General features: G+C 45.9%; 1 protein-coding gene across 1 annotated transcript in view; it reads right to left on the reverse strand.

Annotated features, from left to right (window-relative positions):
- Positions 1 to 650: 650 nt before the first annotated feature.
- Kcnk13 (potassium two pore domain channel subfamily K member 13) overlaps positions 651 to 15,161 on the reverse strand; it is a 97,321-nt gene continuing 82,810 nt past the window's right edge. Inside the window, exon 3 of the mRNA XM_041633272.1 lies at positions 651 to 2,250. Coding sequence (XP_041489206.1) covers positions 1,367 to 2,250 — 884 coding nt within the window. The 3' untranslated portion in view covers positions 651 to 1,366. The remainder of the gene's footprint in view (positions 2,251 to 15,161) is intronic.

The raw sequence follows: 15,161 nt of genomic DNA on the forward strand, positions 1-15,161 counted from the left end.
GCAGGAAGAAAGAGAAAAGGCCTCTCTGTAGTCAGGAAAACAATTCAAAGTTGGGAGGAAGAGGGGCCGAGGGACCCACTTTCATCACCAGGAGCTCCGAGTCCTCCACCCAACTGCAGCAGTTACGCCTGAGGCCCAGATGAGAAGCCATTCCCTGAGTTATCTACTGCTTCCTCTGTAAAGCCAAGGGGGTGAAACAATATGGCGCCCAGGGGTCCGCTCAGCTCCCAGGCTCGGCTCGCCCTTCCCTAGACAGTCCGGTTTTCAACTGTCTTTACTGGTCCACCTAATCGCTTCTGAAAGAGCAATGTGTACCCACTTTAATCTTGCAAAAAAAAAATGACCCCTGAAGCTCTTTACAGGTTCTCTCTTGCATTTATGAAGGTCAGCAACCTCCATTCCCAGGAGGGATACTCTCATGGCCTGAGAAGTTCACCTCACTGGCCTTGGTACAGCCCCAGAAGCCCTGCAATGTGTGAGACAAGAAAGCCACACTTCATTATGTGACCTAGGTTGTTGCTGCTCCAGCCCAGACTCCAAAATGAGGTTCGTATTTCCACTGTCCACAATGATTACCCATGGCCTCTTAGTTAACAAAATGAGAATTTATTAAAATTTCAGTTCTAATAAATAGTCAGTTGCCTCTACAACAGGCTCCAAGCCCTGGTGAGATGACAGTCTGTGTAGCCATTCAAAGAGGACATGTTAACTAAGCTCTGGGCTCTAGTTACACAGGGAGCTGCTCTCCTCCCTTGACTCACTGCTGTCACCCTGCTGCGCCTTAATGTCTCGAAGATGAATTAATTTTCTTATCGCATAAGATCCCAAAGATACATTAGCCAAACAGGAAACAAAACAAACCAAAGAAAACAATAAACCAAAGACTCCCAAACCGAGAAGCGGGTATAAAGAGAAGATTTGATGCTTTTCCCCATCTATGGAACCAACAACAAATATGCTTGGGAGGCCCAGATTGGGGCTGGTGAAGTGGTGAACTCAGCCATTCACAGTTTCATGCTAGAATTTAGGCTCTTCAGGGCTTTGCTTCCCAAGTGACGGCCCATCATGGGGAAATTAAAGCTGGAGGGAAACCCGTCTCCGGCAGACAATTAAAACTCTGGGGGATGGTGAGGACCTCAGCAATATAAAACTTGGAATTCAAGAGTAAAATAAGAGGCAGGCAAGGAGGCTCCAGTTCCTAACCTTGAGAGGTTGCTGTTGCCTGAGGCCAAGATCAGATTTCAAAAGCTGGACTTGAGAAGCGGATAGCAACAGCCAGGGACACAGCTGAGCTCACTGGGGGCGTGACAGTGTCTTGTCCTCCACCTGCCCCTGGGTCTCTTCATCTAGTAGCTACTCCTGGTTCCTACCTATCTCCGCTTGTCTCTGCCAACCTGTTATTCATTACTGCAAAGGCTCCCACACCCCCTGAGAACTCATCATCCCTGGAGGATGAATTGGACGGGTGGGGTCCACCATTGGCCATCTCGGACAACTGCTTCTGCAGGATAGCCAGTGAGACCTTGTTGGTGTCCTTCATGGAGATCATCTCCCCTGAGAGACGTCGCCCATCCGTGTCACTCTCCATCATCCCATCCGTTTCTATGGAGATGTTGCACCTGTTCCGGATGTTGCCGGGCATCACCATATTCCTCCTGGACCGCAGGAGTCCTCTCTGACACTGTGGGAAGTACCCACTATCCAGTTTCCTCAGGATCCAGTTCACAGTCTGTTTGATCAGGATGGAGATGACATTAAACAGGGAGTAGATACAGCAGACACCCATGAGGATGAAGAAGAAGTTGGCGAAGCGGTAGAGTCCCTGGCTCTCGTACTGAGCATTCTGGCTGCTGACCAGGTCCCCAAAGCCAATGGTACTGAAAGCGACAAAACAGAAGTAGAGAGAGTCAAAGTAGCTCCAGCCTTCCATGGTGGCGTACAGAGCCGAGGCTCCACAAGAGATGGCCACGGATGCCAAACATAGGATCAGCATGACATAGTACACAGAGGGCTTCCAGCCAGCCAGGCTGTCGGCTTCACGCTTCTCAGGGGCCTTCATGTTGTCCTGGGTCACTACCCCACGTCTCCGCAGCTGCTGCTGGTGACAGGATCTCATGACGTAGGCAATGACTGTGATCAGCCGCTCGAGGAAGAGGTTGAAGAAGAGGATGGTGCTTGCACATCCAATGAGACCGTAGAAGATCAGAAAGACCTTCCCTCCTATTGTGGCTGGTGTTGTCATCCCAAACCCTGACGAAGACAAAAAGCAGAGGAGACAAGAGTGAGCGAGCGGTTGGCTGAGAGTGGGGTTGGTGGATGGGCTTGCAGGCTGCTGAAGGGCTGGAAAAAATGGTGTTTTAAAATCTCTTAGCCCCAGCCTTTCTCGGAAAGCAGAGAACCCCCATCTCCACTGGAAGGTTGTTGTTCGGCCTAGAGCCGCCTGATTCAGGCCCATATGGTGCTATTGTGCAAGGCAGGAAAAGGCTCCTCTTCTCTGAGTGGATCCTGCCAGGAAAAAAAGGGTTAGAGACGAGGATATGACTAGATTTTAGCCTCCTGCCCTCCTTTTGTTGAATGTCCCTTGTACACGAAGGAACATGAGCAGCCACAATCAACTGACCTTGCTCAGAGATACAAAGACTCCTACAAAAATAAAGGCTTATGCAGACTCAAAAAATTCATACATTTTAATAACAGAACTGGGAAAAAAACAGAGCTCTTGTCTCCCTGGATCTCTGGTTCTGCAAGACAAATGGTATAGTGTGTGTTAAGTAAGGTGGTACAGGGTTAGACTTAGGGTTCCAGGAAGATTACACAGAAGGTCCTTGAAACCAAGGAGGCACTGTACAGGCAGACAGTACATACGAATAGTGATGGCAGTTCCTTTTCTCCTTTCTCTTGTTTGTATGTGCAAGTATGTAATAAGTGTGTGTGTGTGTGTGTGTGTGCACTTGCATGTGTGTTCATATGCATTTGGGGACCCGAAGTTGATGTTGGGTATCTTCCTAAACTGCATCCCACTTGACTTATTAAAGCAGGATCTTCGACAGAAACTGGAGCTCACTGATTGCTGTCAGGTTAGCCGGTCAGCTTGCCCTGGGGATGCCCAGTCTCCCCTCCTGAGTGCTGGGATACAGGCAGTTGCCATGCCTACCCGACCTTTTCATGAACTCTGAGGATCTAAACTCTGGTCCTCATACATTTTCCTTTATTTTCAAGTTCAGCTCTCTCATCGTCCTTTGCTTGTAAATCCCGAAAGCCCGTCACTTTTCTTGTTGCTATGGGTCAACCAGTGGCTGCCTGTCATAGGTTCCCCTGGGAAATGGTTAGATGAGATCTTTGGATGTGTGGGTTTTGGGGGTTATGAGCTCATGGTAATGAAGTCAAGGGACCACTTTTCCAAGGTACCTGATCTATGCATTCATAACTACTCAATTATCCAACTAAAGTCACAGTTCTCAGCATGCTTGGTTCTCAGCTATGTCTAATTGGGAAACTAAAGGCCTCAAGTCAAGATAATGAAAGAAAACATTGAGTTTTGCTTCTAGAAAAATAGGATATAGAGGAATAGATGGGATAAGAGTAAGGAAGAAATGAGGGGCAGGGAAAAATGGAATGGAGATTTTGAGGGCTAGGACCCTTAATGGTGGAGAAAAAAAATCAGAATATCATCTCTCCTTGCTTTAAAAACCCAAGCCCCCTCAGTCACCTTGCAGTGGAGGAGCTTATGTATCTCCATCATGGAAAGAAATGGTTAGGATATTCATTTGTATCCCAAGTTCAGATGAGGTGGTTAGAGCTGTAGAGACTTGAGTTTGAAGAGTTAAGTGCACCGAGTTTAACAAGTAGGTTTCAAACAATGTTGTGTTCTATTCAGTGCAAAAGAACACCACCGAGTCACCAGTGTGTCAGGGAATTAGCTCCCCATGGTTGGAGGAATTTGGCGCTACTCTGATGGCCTCAGTGGAGTCCCTGAACCAGGAGAGCTTGTGACTGCTCCCCGTGGAAGACAGAAAGCAGATGACTGAGCCCATGCAGTATGTGTTCATGTTCCTGTCATGATAGGAGTAGTTTATCATCCCAAATTCCCATGCTGATTTTCACCCACAAAGTGATGGTTTTTGAAGATGAACCTTTGTGAGGTAATTAGCCTATGGGGGTAGGACCTTCTGGGAGGGCATACGAGTCCTTGAAAATGATACCTTGGGGGCTGGAGATGTGACTTAGTTGGTAGGGTGCTTGTCTGATAAGCTAGGCATGGTAACAGGTTCCTGAAATCCAGCATGTAGGAGATGGAGCCAGGAGGGCCAAATATCTTAGATAAACACGGGAGTTCAAAGGCAGCCAGGTCTAGACAACAGCAACCACACAAAAGACAGCCCAGAGAACGTCATCCTTTCTGCCATGTGAGAACACAGCAAAGATTCTATGAGAGACTTGACTTTGAACTTTCAGAACTGTGAGCAATCTATTTCTCTGTTTTAGAAGCCAGCCTGGGGCATTTGTTACAGCACCCAGAATGAATTAAGACAAGCCATCTAAGATGACTCAGACAAGCTCCTTGTGAGTACCTTATGAGAAATAATGTCTATTACTTGCTTATGAGGTCAAGAGACATCTCAATTCTTCCGTTGAAGGGCATCTAGGTTGTTTCCAGGTTCTGGCTATTACAAACAATGCTGCCATGAACATAGTGGAGCATATACTTTTGTTGTATGATAAGGCCTCTCTTGGGTATATTCCCAAGAGTGGTATTGCTGGATCCAGGGGTAGGTTGATCCCGAATTTCCTGAGAAACCGAAACACTGCTTTCCAGAGTGGTTGCACAAGTTTGCATTCCCACCAGCAATGGGTGAGTGTACCCCTTTCTCCACAACCTCTCCAGCAAAGGCTATCATTGGTGTTTTTTATTTTAGCCATTCTGACAGGTGTAAGGTGGTATCTTAAAGTTGTCTTGATTTGCATTTCCCTGAGGGGTGCATCCACACACTAAGACAATGGGGATGTTCTATTGGGATCTCACCAAGGCCAGCTGGCCTAGGGCTGAAAAAGCATGGGATAAATCCGGACTAGCTGAACATAGCGGACAATGAGGAATACTGAGAATTCAAGAACAATTGCAGTGGGTTTTTGATCCTACTGCACGTACTGGCTTTGTGGGAGCCTAGGCAGTTTGGATGCTCACCTTACGAGACCTGGATAGAGGTGGGCAGTCCTTGGGCTTCCCACAGGTCAGGGAACCCTGATTGCTCTTCAAGCAGATGAGGGAGGGGGACTTGATCGGGGGAGGGGGAGGGAAATGGGAAGCGGTTGCGGGGAGGAGGCAGAAATCCTTAATAAATAAATAAATTTAAATAAAAATTAAAAAAAAGAGACATCTCAAAATATGATCCTGCTTACAAGGTCCCAATGACAAACCAGATTATGATCCCACTGAACTTCAACCCAGGGAATCAGAAAGTTGACTGAGCTTACCTAAAGCACACAGGGTGAGGGGTTGCTTACACCAGAGTGGAAAGTCTTCACCCAGCCTGGGTGATGGTCTTCCCATAGCCACATCAATGGAGTCCTCAGTTACCTTCCCCAGCCTGGCCACTGGAGCACCTCCTGAGACTCCAAGGCCATAAGCAACTAGGGCGGAATTGCACACAAGTGGCTGAGAGGAAGTAGCGGCATCTCAGACAAGGTCCACGGATCCACTCCACCTCTCCTTCTCTGGGGAAGTTAGCTGTCACCAAGCTTCATGTGCTGGTCTCCTGCAAGCAGGCACGGTTGATCTAGGGAAAATGGTGACCCTTGACCTCAGAAGAGCCCACATCAAGGCTAGGACAAATGAGCTATTCACAAGAGAAACCATGATGGGACAAGGAGTAAATGCAAGCAGAGTTCTCTCACCATAGGGGATCTGAAGCCTCACTCCAGGCAATGTGACCCCAGCACTTTTGGGAACAGTGCAGTGACACTGAGAAGCTGGGGGGATTGGTTTTCCCCCAATGAACAAGGCTTTTAGCAACTCAGGGACTTGTTCCAAGAATTGAATGTTTCTGGATTCCATCTGTTGATTTGGTTTTAGAGGAGTTCTTAATTAAGGAAGAAATCGTTATGACTTTTGGTCATCTGCTGGGCTTACTAGATCACAGCCATCGCTTCAATTAGTCAAAGTAACAGAAAATGGTAAGAGCGGCAGCACTGTGGACAGCTGAGCACTGAAGGCTTGGGAAATAGCGCTGCGGGTAAAGTGTAGGATCTGAGCTCAACCCCAGAACCCGTGTATTAAAGACCTGGGTGCGGCATGTGACTGTAATCCCAGCACCAGGGAGGAGGACACAGGGGGGTCCCTGAGGCATCCTTGTTGGGCCAGCTGGTCTACCTGGTGATTTCCAGGTCCATTAGAGACCCTGTTCAAAAACCAATAGTGGATAACCCCAAGGAACAACACCCAAGGTTGATTCGTATACACACACACACACACACACACGCGCGCGCACACACACACCACACACTCAGCAAGATGTTGTCATTATGTTCTTGAACTCTTAGCATCCCTGGTTCTTAGTGCAAGGGCCACACAAGGTTAGGCCCATTAACATTCTGTCACAGTGGGGAAAGGCTCACGAGGCCCATCCCTTCCCAAATAAATACAATTAATGGTTGCCGGGGAAGAAGAGACGTTTTCTTTACTGGTATAGCCACTGAGAAGTTGCCCATGCTCCTGTAAGAAACCCTGAATTCAGGGGTCACGCTGCCCTGTCCAGGTTTTACCTACTGGCCTGAGTTGTAGACTGTTTAATTATCTGGAAGAAAGTTTGTCAATGTTTACACTGACCTGAAATAATAAATGTCCATAAATGTTCAAACAAAAGAGTGACGTGCACCGTGAATAAGAGCCCTCAGGGGTCTTCTTGGCAGAGGACAGGCTTCCTGCCTTGCCACCAAGGCCTTCGTCATGCTAGGCTGGCTCCACACATGGCGTCACGGGTTTGCATGGAATAAGTATGTCCCAGGGCCTTTCCAGAGAGCTCTCTCTTGCTGTCACTCCTTGCTGGTGGTCTGTGTCCCCTCGCCCCCCCGCTATTGGTGCTGTCACCACCCTTTGCTGACACTAGACTTCTTACCAGTCCAGTGTGAAAACACTGAATCTTCTGGGCATTTAGTACCAGGGTGGGACTTCTGAGGTAACCAGCTCTGCGTGTTCTCGTCTCTTCAGTGTGTAAACGGCCAGTGTTGAATGACCCAGGCGGTATCCTGTAAGCCAATCTAATAACACATTGCAAGATATATTTATTCTGTCAGTCCGTCTCTCTGGAGAACCCTGACTACTTTGAACAACTTTGCTGAGGGCTCTTCTGCCCTGCAGCCTGTCACGGCAGACGTGATTATTGAGGGAGCAAGGGTAAGAGAGGGAGTGATTGTGTGGCAAGACAGGAAACAGAAGTGAGGATGGTGGCCATCTTGCTGTTTTGTTTGAGACAAGAGTTTCTCAGTGTAGCCTTGGTTGTCCTAGAACTTACTTTGTAGACCACGGTAGCCTTGAACTCAGAGATCTGCCTGCCTCTGCCTCCTGACTGCTGGGATTAAGACTGTGATCTTGTTTTTTTTTTTCTTAAATAGTAATTCTCTCATGAGAACTAACTAGGGTCTCATGAGAAGTAAATTAATTTCTTATGCAGGGCAACATATCCTATGGCTTTCCACTACAAATCTCCGCAGTACTAGGGACCAAGCCTTAACACACAAACCACTGGGGATACAGTCATGTAGAGCACCCTGTCTGCCAATCCACCTTCTACAGTGCAGACGCTCTGCAGGTGCAGATCCATTTCCATGTTGTAGCTATAGGAGGGGGGAAGGACGAAGAGAGAGACACAGACTGAGGTGGACACTGGTCTAAAGGGGGTTTCCGAATGAGTGTCTGCTTGTGGGCTGTACTCTAGGTTAAAGGTGACTTGTTTTAATGCAGGCCCTTCACTCGCCCTACATTTGGGCCTGAGTCCAGTTCCTCACTTAGACGATAAGGACAGCCTTGGGGCTGAAGAATTACTGAGACTTTTCCCTTCCAAAATAGAAAAGCTGGTTGACTTGGCCATGGGGCACTCGGAATCCCATAACTGAAGTTGATCATCGCAGTTGCAGCTACTCTGTGTAGCAGAGAAGAGGGGCTGACTCAAAGATTTTCCTCCTCTGTTCTGTTGGTTCAGAAGTACTGACCCTCTCCAACTCGCTGAGAGGAAGGCCTCTTGACTGTCATTTCAGCTCTTAAGGGTAAAACAGCGTCACGAGGAGGAGGCGCTACGATGACAGATTACATAGGCAGAGCCCTTAGCTGGAGTCAGACACTGTGTTCAGGGGTGGTGGCTGGGTTTCACATGAGAACTCCTTGCCCATCACAGTGAAGAACCCTGACAGGCTGAGTCCTACAACCTGCTCAGAGCCACCGCACTAGTTTGGTGTCACTCTGCACTCCCGTCCCAACCATCTGTAACCTAAGTACATCACGGCACAAATCTCGTTCTGGTCTTCCCTTCGATAAAATGAGGGTGGGGGACCTAGGTGAACTCTAAGACCTGTTGAGTTCAAATGGTTCGCGGTTTGGACCTGGCTCATTCTGTTGATTTGCTCAGCGCAGGAAGATGAGCTCTGGGCATCTGTTGGAGTCTCACCACACCCGCCAGGCAGATTGCTTGTCTACCTGAATACCAACTCTATCCATGACATCTCTCAAGTGAAAAAGGCATTGCAGACCGATTGAACGTGTTCCCCAGGGTCCTCAATGAGCCAGAGGGAAGCAGTGTCTCCCTCATCCCTCAAGCACTAACACCCCACAGTAAGCACTGCGGATGGAGATGTTACATGTCCTTCCTAAGGTTAAAGGTATTTTTGGAATTTGATATTCTTAAGGTTATGACTCCTCTTTATTTTAATAACAGCAAGCCACCTTTGACAAAGGACTGGGAATTCTTTTAATAGAGCAAGCCATTTCCCAGATAACTTCTTGATTTATGGACTAAAGACTTTAGCAGTGAATACAAGTAAGGCTTAAATTATTGCTATTCAAGTATAAAAGCTGATAACTTGGATGTGACAAATTGGGGTTCTCTAAATCAGAGACTCAGGTTACAAAAACTGGCCTCCTGGGAACCAGAACACACTCACTCCCAAGGAGGAATTTAAGATTTCATTTCCTTGAGAGAGACACAGAGACAGGGGATTCTGGTTATGTGTTTCATGCTTTCGCAGACCGTTTTCCTCCTCGCAAACATTTGCTGGGATGACAGCTGACATCGGCTCTGGTGGCAATATATTCCGTCATTATTTCTGCCTCCATCCTCATCTGAAGCGGGGCGGGGGGTGCAGTGGGGGGAGGATCATGTGATTTACTTATCTCAAGGCAGCATCCTGATTCTAGCGCTTCCTAACTTTTAAATCTTGAAAGTACTTCTTAAAAGCAAGTAGATATAATTATGTTCTCTCCTGAACTAAATTGCCCTCCCCCAGACTTGGAAGAAATGGTTCAATTAAATAGAATGTTACCACAGTGCCTGGCACATGAGGGAGGCTGCCTCTTCCTCAACTCCAGGGAGACGATCTGGCCAAGGCGTTGTTCTCTGGGCTGCTGGGTAAAGTCTCTGGAGCTCTGTCCGCCATTTTGAATTTTCTTCTGCACAGCATCATCATGGAAGGGTCCCCTAGACTGGTCCTTGGTACCCGCAAAAATGATCTCTGTTTCTGGATCCAGGATGGTCCTTACCCCACCCTGCTCAGAACCCCATCTTTCCTATCTAGCAGCCTCTTAAATACCTTCAGGGTACCCTCATGTCCTCAGAAACCTAGCTTGAAAGACAAAGACAATGCTACAGAATCTACGGAACCATGAAGCTCTCTGCCCTTCGTGGTTCAGCCTCCATGTGCCATCTTGTAACAAGAGCAAGGGTGGATTAGGGATACTGAGTGACACCATAGGGATGTGAGGTAGAGAATTTTGCACTTATGGAACAGGCATGCATGCATGCAGGACTTCATGAGGAACCTGAGTCCGCAGTTCCTGCGTGATCTCTTTTGCTAGCCTTCATGGAAGCTTAGTCTCCAGCAGTATATACACCCCCAGAGGATGGGCCTAAAACTCAGCTGGCAGCTACTGCAGCAGTGTGGCCACAGACTCTGCTGTTGGGCACACACTGGCTCATGCCATCATTGTGGGCTTCAATGTGGGTGGATACTCTGAGCCTAGCAGACATGGCATTGCCTACCAGAAACCCCAGGGCACTGGTTGGTGCATCCACGGCCTGGTGGTCCTTGGTTTTCAGGAGGACACAGTTCTTAGAGTGTGCCCAGAACCAGGGGGATGTTAAGTTCCTGAGGGGTTTCGATGAACTGTTGAAATAGTGCAGACATGAAAATGAGTTAGTCTAATCAAATTCAAGCAGAAGAAATGGAAAACCGTCACTGAGGACATTTTGACTGCAGAGAAGTTCACAGAGATGATATAAGCAGGGGTTCGACATTTTGACAGGATGTCATCATATATGGATGTGTTGTGCCACTTTAATAGATATTCCAGGACATGTATGACCCTAGGGCCATAGGTTGGACACATCTGGATAGAGTTTGGAGTGAGCATATGATTTGAGGCCTCTTTAGAGAAGTCAGTGTGTGATGTTCTTATTTTGTAAATTATTCAGAAGAACTATTTTCTTTTTTTTTTTTTAACTTGTGGGACAAGGTCTTACTTTATAGTTTTGGCTAGCCTGGAACTCACTAGGTAGACCTTGTTGGCCTTGAACTCACAGAGATTTTCTGCTTTTACCTTTGCCTCCCCAGTGCTGAAATTATAGCTGTGTGCCTTTACACCCAGATAAAGTGTTTTTTTTTTAAAGGATTTGAAACAAATGAATTATCATTACACTGCCGTCCAAATGCTTTTCCACGTTGTGGTAGTTAGAATGTAATTGGCCCCCATGAGCTCATAGGGAGGTATGGCTTTGTTGGAGTAGGTATAACCTTGTTGGAAGAAGTGTGTCACTGTGGAGGCAGGATCTGAGGTCTCATATATGCTCAAGTCACACCCAGGGTCTCAGTTCACTGCCTGTTGCCTGTGGATCAAAGATGTGGGATTCTTCGCTCCTCCTCCAGCCCCATGTCTGTCTGCATGCCTCCCTATTCCACCAGGATGATAATGGACTGAACCTCTGAACTGTAAGCCACCTAATTAAATGTTTTCCTTTAAAACAGTTGCTGTGGTCATGGTGTCTCCCCACAGCAATAGAAACCCTAATCAAGACACACAGTCTTCCTTATTTCCTTCAAACATGAAATTTCCTGTTGCCATTTTATGAGCAAGTGCACTATATGTTCTCGGAATGTGAGGCAGACTCACGTTCACTATGACGGTAGCTCTTGAACCAAAGTTCTTGTCAGAAAAAATTTCTTCCTTTTCCCCTCGCCTTTCCTCATTTTCTCGTTCCCCCTTTTATACCTTTCTCTCCATTTCTTCCCTCCACTTCTTCGAAGGAGCCTTTCGCGGTACACAAGACTCCTCATTTCTTTTAGACGTAACAAAATAAATCACTGCGCTGTACTAAACTGGTCTTCCAGGGAGCTGTGTTCAGGCTTTCTCTTTATAATGTTTAATTTTGGTAATATTAGTTTCAGAAAGTGGTTATAGCTTTCCTTTGCCCAAAGCCACAAGAGAAACTATTTTAATTAAAAAAAAACAAACCCACACTTATTTATTTTGTGTGTGCCTGTGTGCTCACAGGCGCCACAGTGTAGATAGGTAGATCAGAGAACAACTCTCTGGAGTTGTTTCTCTCCTTCGGCCATGGAGGCTCCAGGGATCTCAGTCAGGTCATCAGCCTTGGTGTCTATTGCCAGCCCACGAGAAACCTTTCTAAAAAGTATTATGGTGTTTGTGGTACAATTGGGATCAGCCTACATAACTTAGCTGCCAGAGGGGATGTTCAAAAGTATGATAATGCCGTGGTGTGTTAGTTACTTACAAAGAGAAAAAAGAAAAGGGTGCAGGGAGAGGGGGAGCCAGCACAAAAGAGGTATCTGTTAGGATTTATTTTAATACGAAGGGAACAAACAATGACTTCAGCCACTTCTGTGAACTCTGAGCTGGTAACATAAATGCCAGGGTTTCAAGTGAGTGACTTCAGAAGTCCAAATGTGAACCCTCTGGGGAGGAGAGATGGCACATTGTCATCCACCAAGGAATGGAAGGGATAAAATGCTGGGGGCGGCGGTGGTACCAGCCTCAGATGCAGACAAAGGACCCAGAAGACAATGGCTGAGAGCATCATCTGAGTGCACTGCCGTGGAGGCTCTCTGTAACCGACACAGAGGCATGTTCTTCCGATGACATCATTTCTAATTCTGCTGGCAGAATAGGCTCTACCACATAACTTCACCTAACGTGCCCTCTTCCCCATAAAAACCACTCTCTACCCCCACTTTTCTCCTAGCTGCATCTCGACTGTATCTTCAGCTCGGCAGGTCGCCTGTATTCTTTATCTCCACGCACCTATTCAACACACATTCGCCGCCAAAGGCCAAACCTCGCCTCGCCAGTGAAGATGCGGGCACTCGCTGTGCACGACTGGACTGACCTCTGGATTTCGCCTTTTCTGCCTCTGCATTCCCACTCCATTCCCTGTATTTTCCTTCATGTTTTGTTTCTTCTTTTGTGAGTTGTATATTTTCATCTTTAGTCCATTTCCTATGAAAACATTTATCCTTTTTATTGATTTATAGGAACCCTTCATATGTTAAGAAAGTTTAAGGTCTTCTTTTAAGAATATACTATTTTATTTATTCTTTGAGAATTTCAGACAAGCATTCAATGTATTTGGATCATATCTACCCCCACTCCTCCCAGGTCTACCCTGCCTTCCCATCCCTTTCAACTTAAATCCTGACTTTTATATGCATTGCAAATAATTTTTTCTATGTGTGTTTGCCTTTTATTCTCACATAAATGTTTTGTAGTTAGACAAAAGTTTGATTTCCACATAAAAGAATCAATTTGAGTTTTTGACTTGGAGGTCATGAAAAATCCTTCCTTGCCCTGGGAATATACTTAGGGTTCTAGTATTTTAAAAATATAATATTGGACTGAAGAGATGGCTCAGCGGTTAAGAGCACTGGATGCTCTTGTAGAGGACCCAGGTTCAAGTTCCAGAACTCCATGTCTGCTCACAGCAACCCGAAACTCCAGTTTCAGGGGATCTGATGCTCTCTTTTGGCCTCTGTAGGCATAGCGCTCATGTAGTATACACATGTACAGGCAAGACATTCACTTACAGAAAATAAAATTTAAAAATCTTTAAAAATAATAGAGATGTTAATTTAAAATTTCAGCAGTCTAATGTTTTAAAATAGTTTGCATCATTTTAATTAAAGCTTTTATTTGAGGTAATTGCAGATGGACACGTATCTGTATGAAGTAACAAAGAAGGCATTATTTCCCTTTTACCCAGTTTCCTCCAATGATAATTTTTTTTTTTTTGCAAAATGATAGTGCAATCACACCACTGGGACACTGGCATTATCCCGCCCTCGGTGTCACTCATATGCTCTTTAGTCAGACTTTGTTCTGCACAATTTTGACACAAATGTAGATCCCTCAGCGCCATTTAAAAAAATATTCCATTTTTGGCTAATTTCTTGAGATGTAGCTTTTTATTAAATGCAATTTTAAAAATTTGTTTTTGCATTCCATATTTTGTTTTACTCTTTAGTCTGGGGTTGGTACCCCAAGAATGAACAGTTACTTTTTTTTAATGCCAGTGAAACCCTCTCCTCTACCTCCTTCCCTGCTTCTCCTCCTTCTCCCCTCTTCCCTTTCCTTTGCCCATTTTCTCTATAGAGCTGCTCTTGCTTATTTCATGCTTAGTATTTATGCTAGGCTGTAGAGTCGTTTGGTTTAGTGCCAAAACAGTATCTGGGTTTTGACTGGGGTTGCCTTATATTTAGAGATGCATTTGTGGAGAAATGATATCCTTACCAAATTTGAGTTTTTCCACCAGGAAAATAGTGTCTCCCCTTCTCTCTCCACTTTTAGAACTCTTTGGGAGCCTTAGTGGAATTTTGTAATTTCTCCCTATGGGTTCTTTCCAGATCTTGTCACACTGATTCCTTCTGAAGATGCTGTGGATGGTGGGAGTGCTCTTCCCTGCCTATACATAGGTCTTTTGCTTGGCTATTTAATTACTGTTTTTTTTCTCATCATGGTAAAACATACATACCAGGAATTTTACTGTATTAAGTTTTAACAGTTCACAGTGCTATGAACCGTAGCCACTGTGTGTCTTTGGAACCTGTCCATCAACCCAAACACAACCTTGTACCCATGAATGGCTTGACTAGTAGCCTTGCTTCTGTCCTCACGACTCTGCCTGCTCTAGGAACCCGCCTAAGTGGAGTTATGCAACTTCCATCCTTTGTGTCCAACTGCTCTCCCTGAGCACTCTGCTTCCATGGTTTAGCCTGTTGCAGGAAGTCTCAGAAGCCCACTTCTCATTCTGGCTGAGTGAGAGTCTGCCCTGTGTGGGTTTGGCCCTCTGCTTCTCTACTCGTTCACCAATGGACACTCGGGTTCCCTGCTCCATCATGGTCTCTTTGCTCCTTTTGGTTTTTTGGAGAGCTTACTTCTGTGGATGTGGGCATGCAAATGTCTCCTTGAGTTTTTGTTTCTCATTGTTTTGGGAATATGATAGCAAAGGAATATTTCGTTCGTTTTATAGCCAACTGTTGGTAGCACATAGATGAAAGATGGTCTTAAATTTCTAATTACAAGAATTTTAATATCTGTTTCCAATTAAACAAAAGGAGTTTTTTCTTTTTGAGATAGGGTCCCCTGTAGCATAGACTGTCCTTTGGATTGTAGCTAAGGATGGAATGACCTTGAATTTCTAATCCTCCTGTCTCCACACACTGAGTGCTGGGATTACAGGCTCGCCTCACTGCACCCAGTTTTTATACAGCTCTGGGGAGGCAAGCTCTCTACATACTGAACCACATTCCCAGCCACTCAAGGCTCCTTAGTAAAGCCTTTTCTGTTTCCCTTTGGCTTTGATTGCCCATGCCAGTTATTCACAAACTATTGTCAGTTCCTAGCCTGCGAGAATAACACATCCTAGATGCTGGGACTACCTAGATTC

The sequence above is a fragment of the Microtus oregoni genome, unplaced genomic scaffold (genome assembly GCF_018167655.1).
Source record: "Microtus oregoni isolate MIOR12 unplaced genomic scaffold, Mior012 000043F_ref0000047, whole genome shotgun sequence".
NCBI lineage: Eukaryota > Metazoa > Chordata > Mammalia > Rodentia > Cricetidae > Microtus > Microtus oregoni.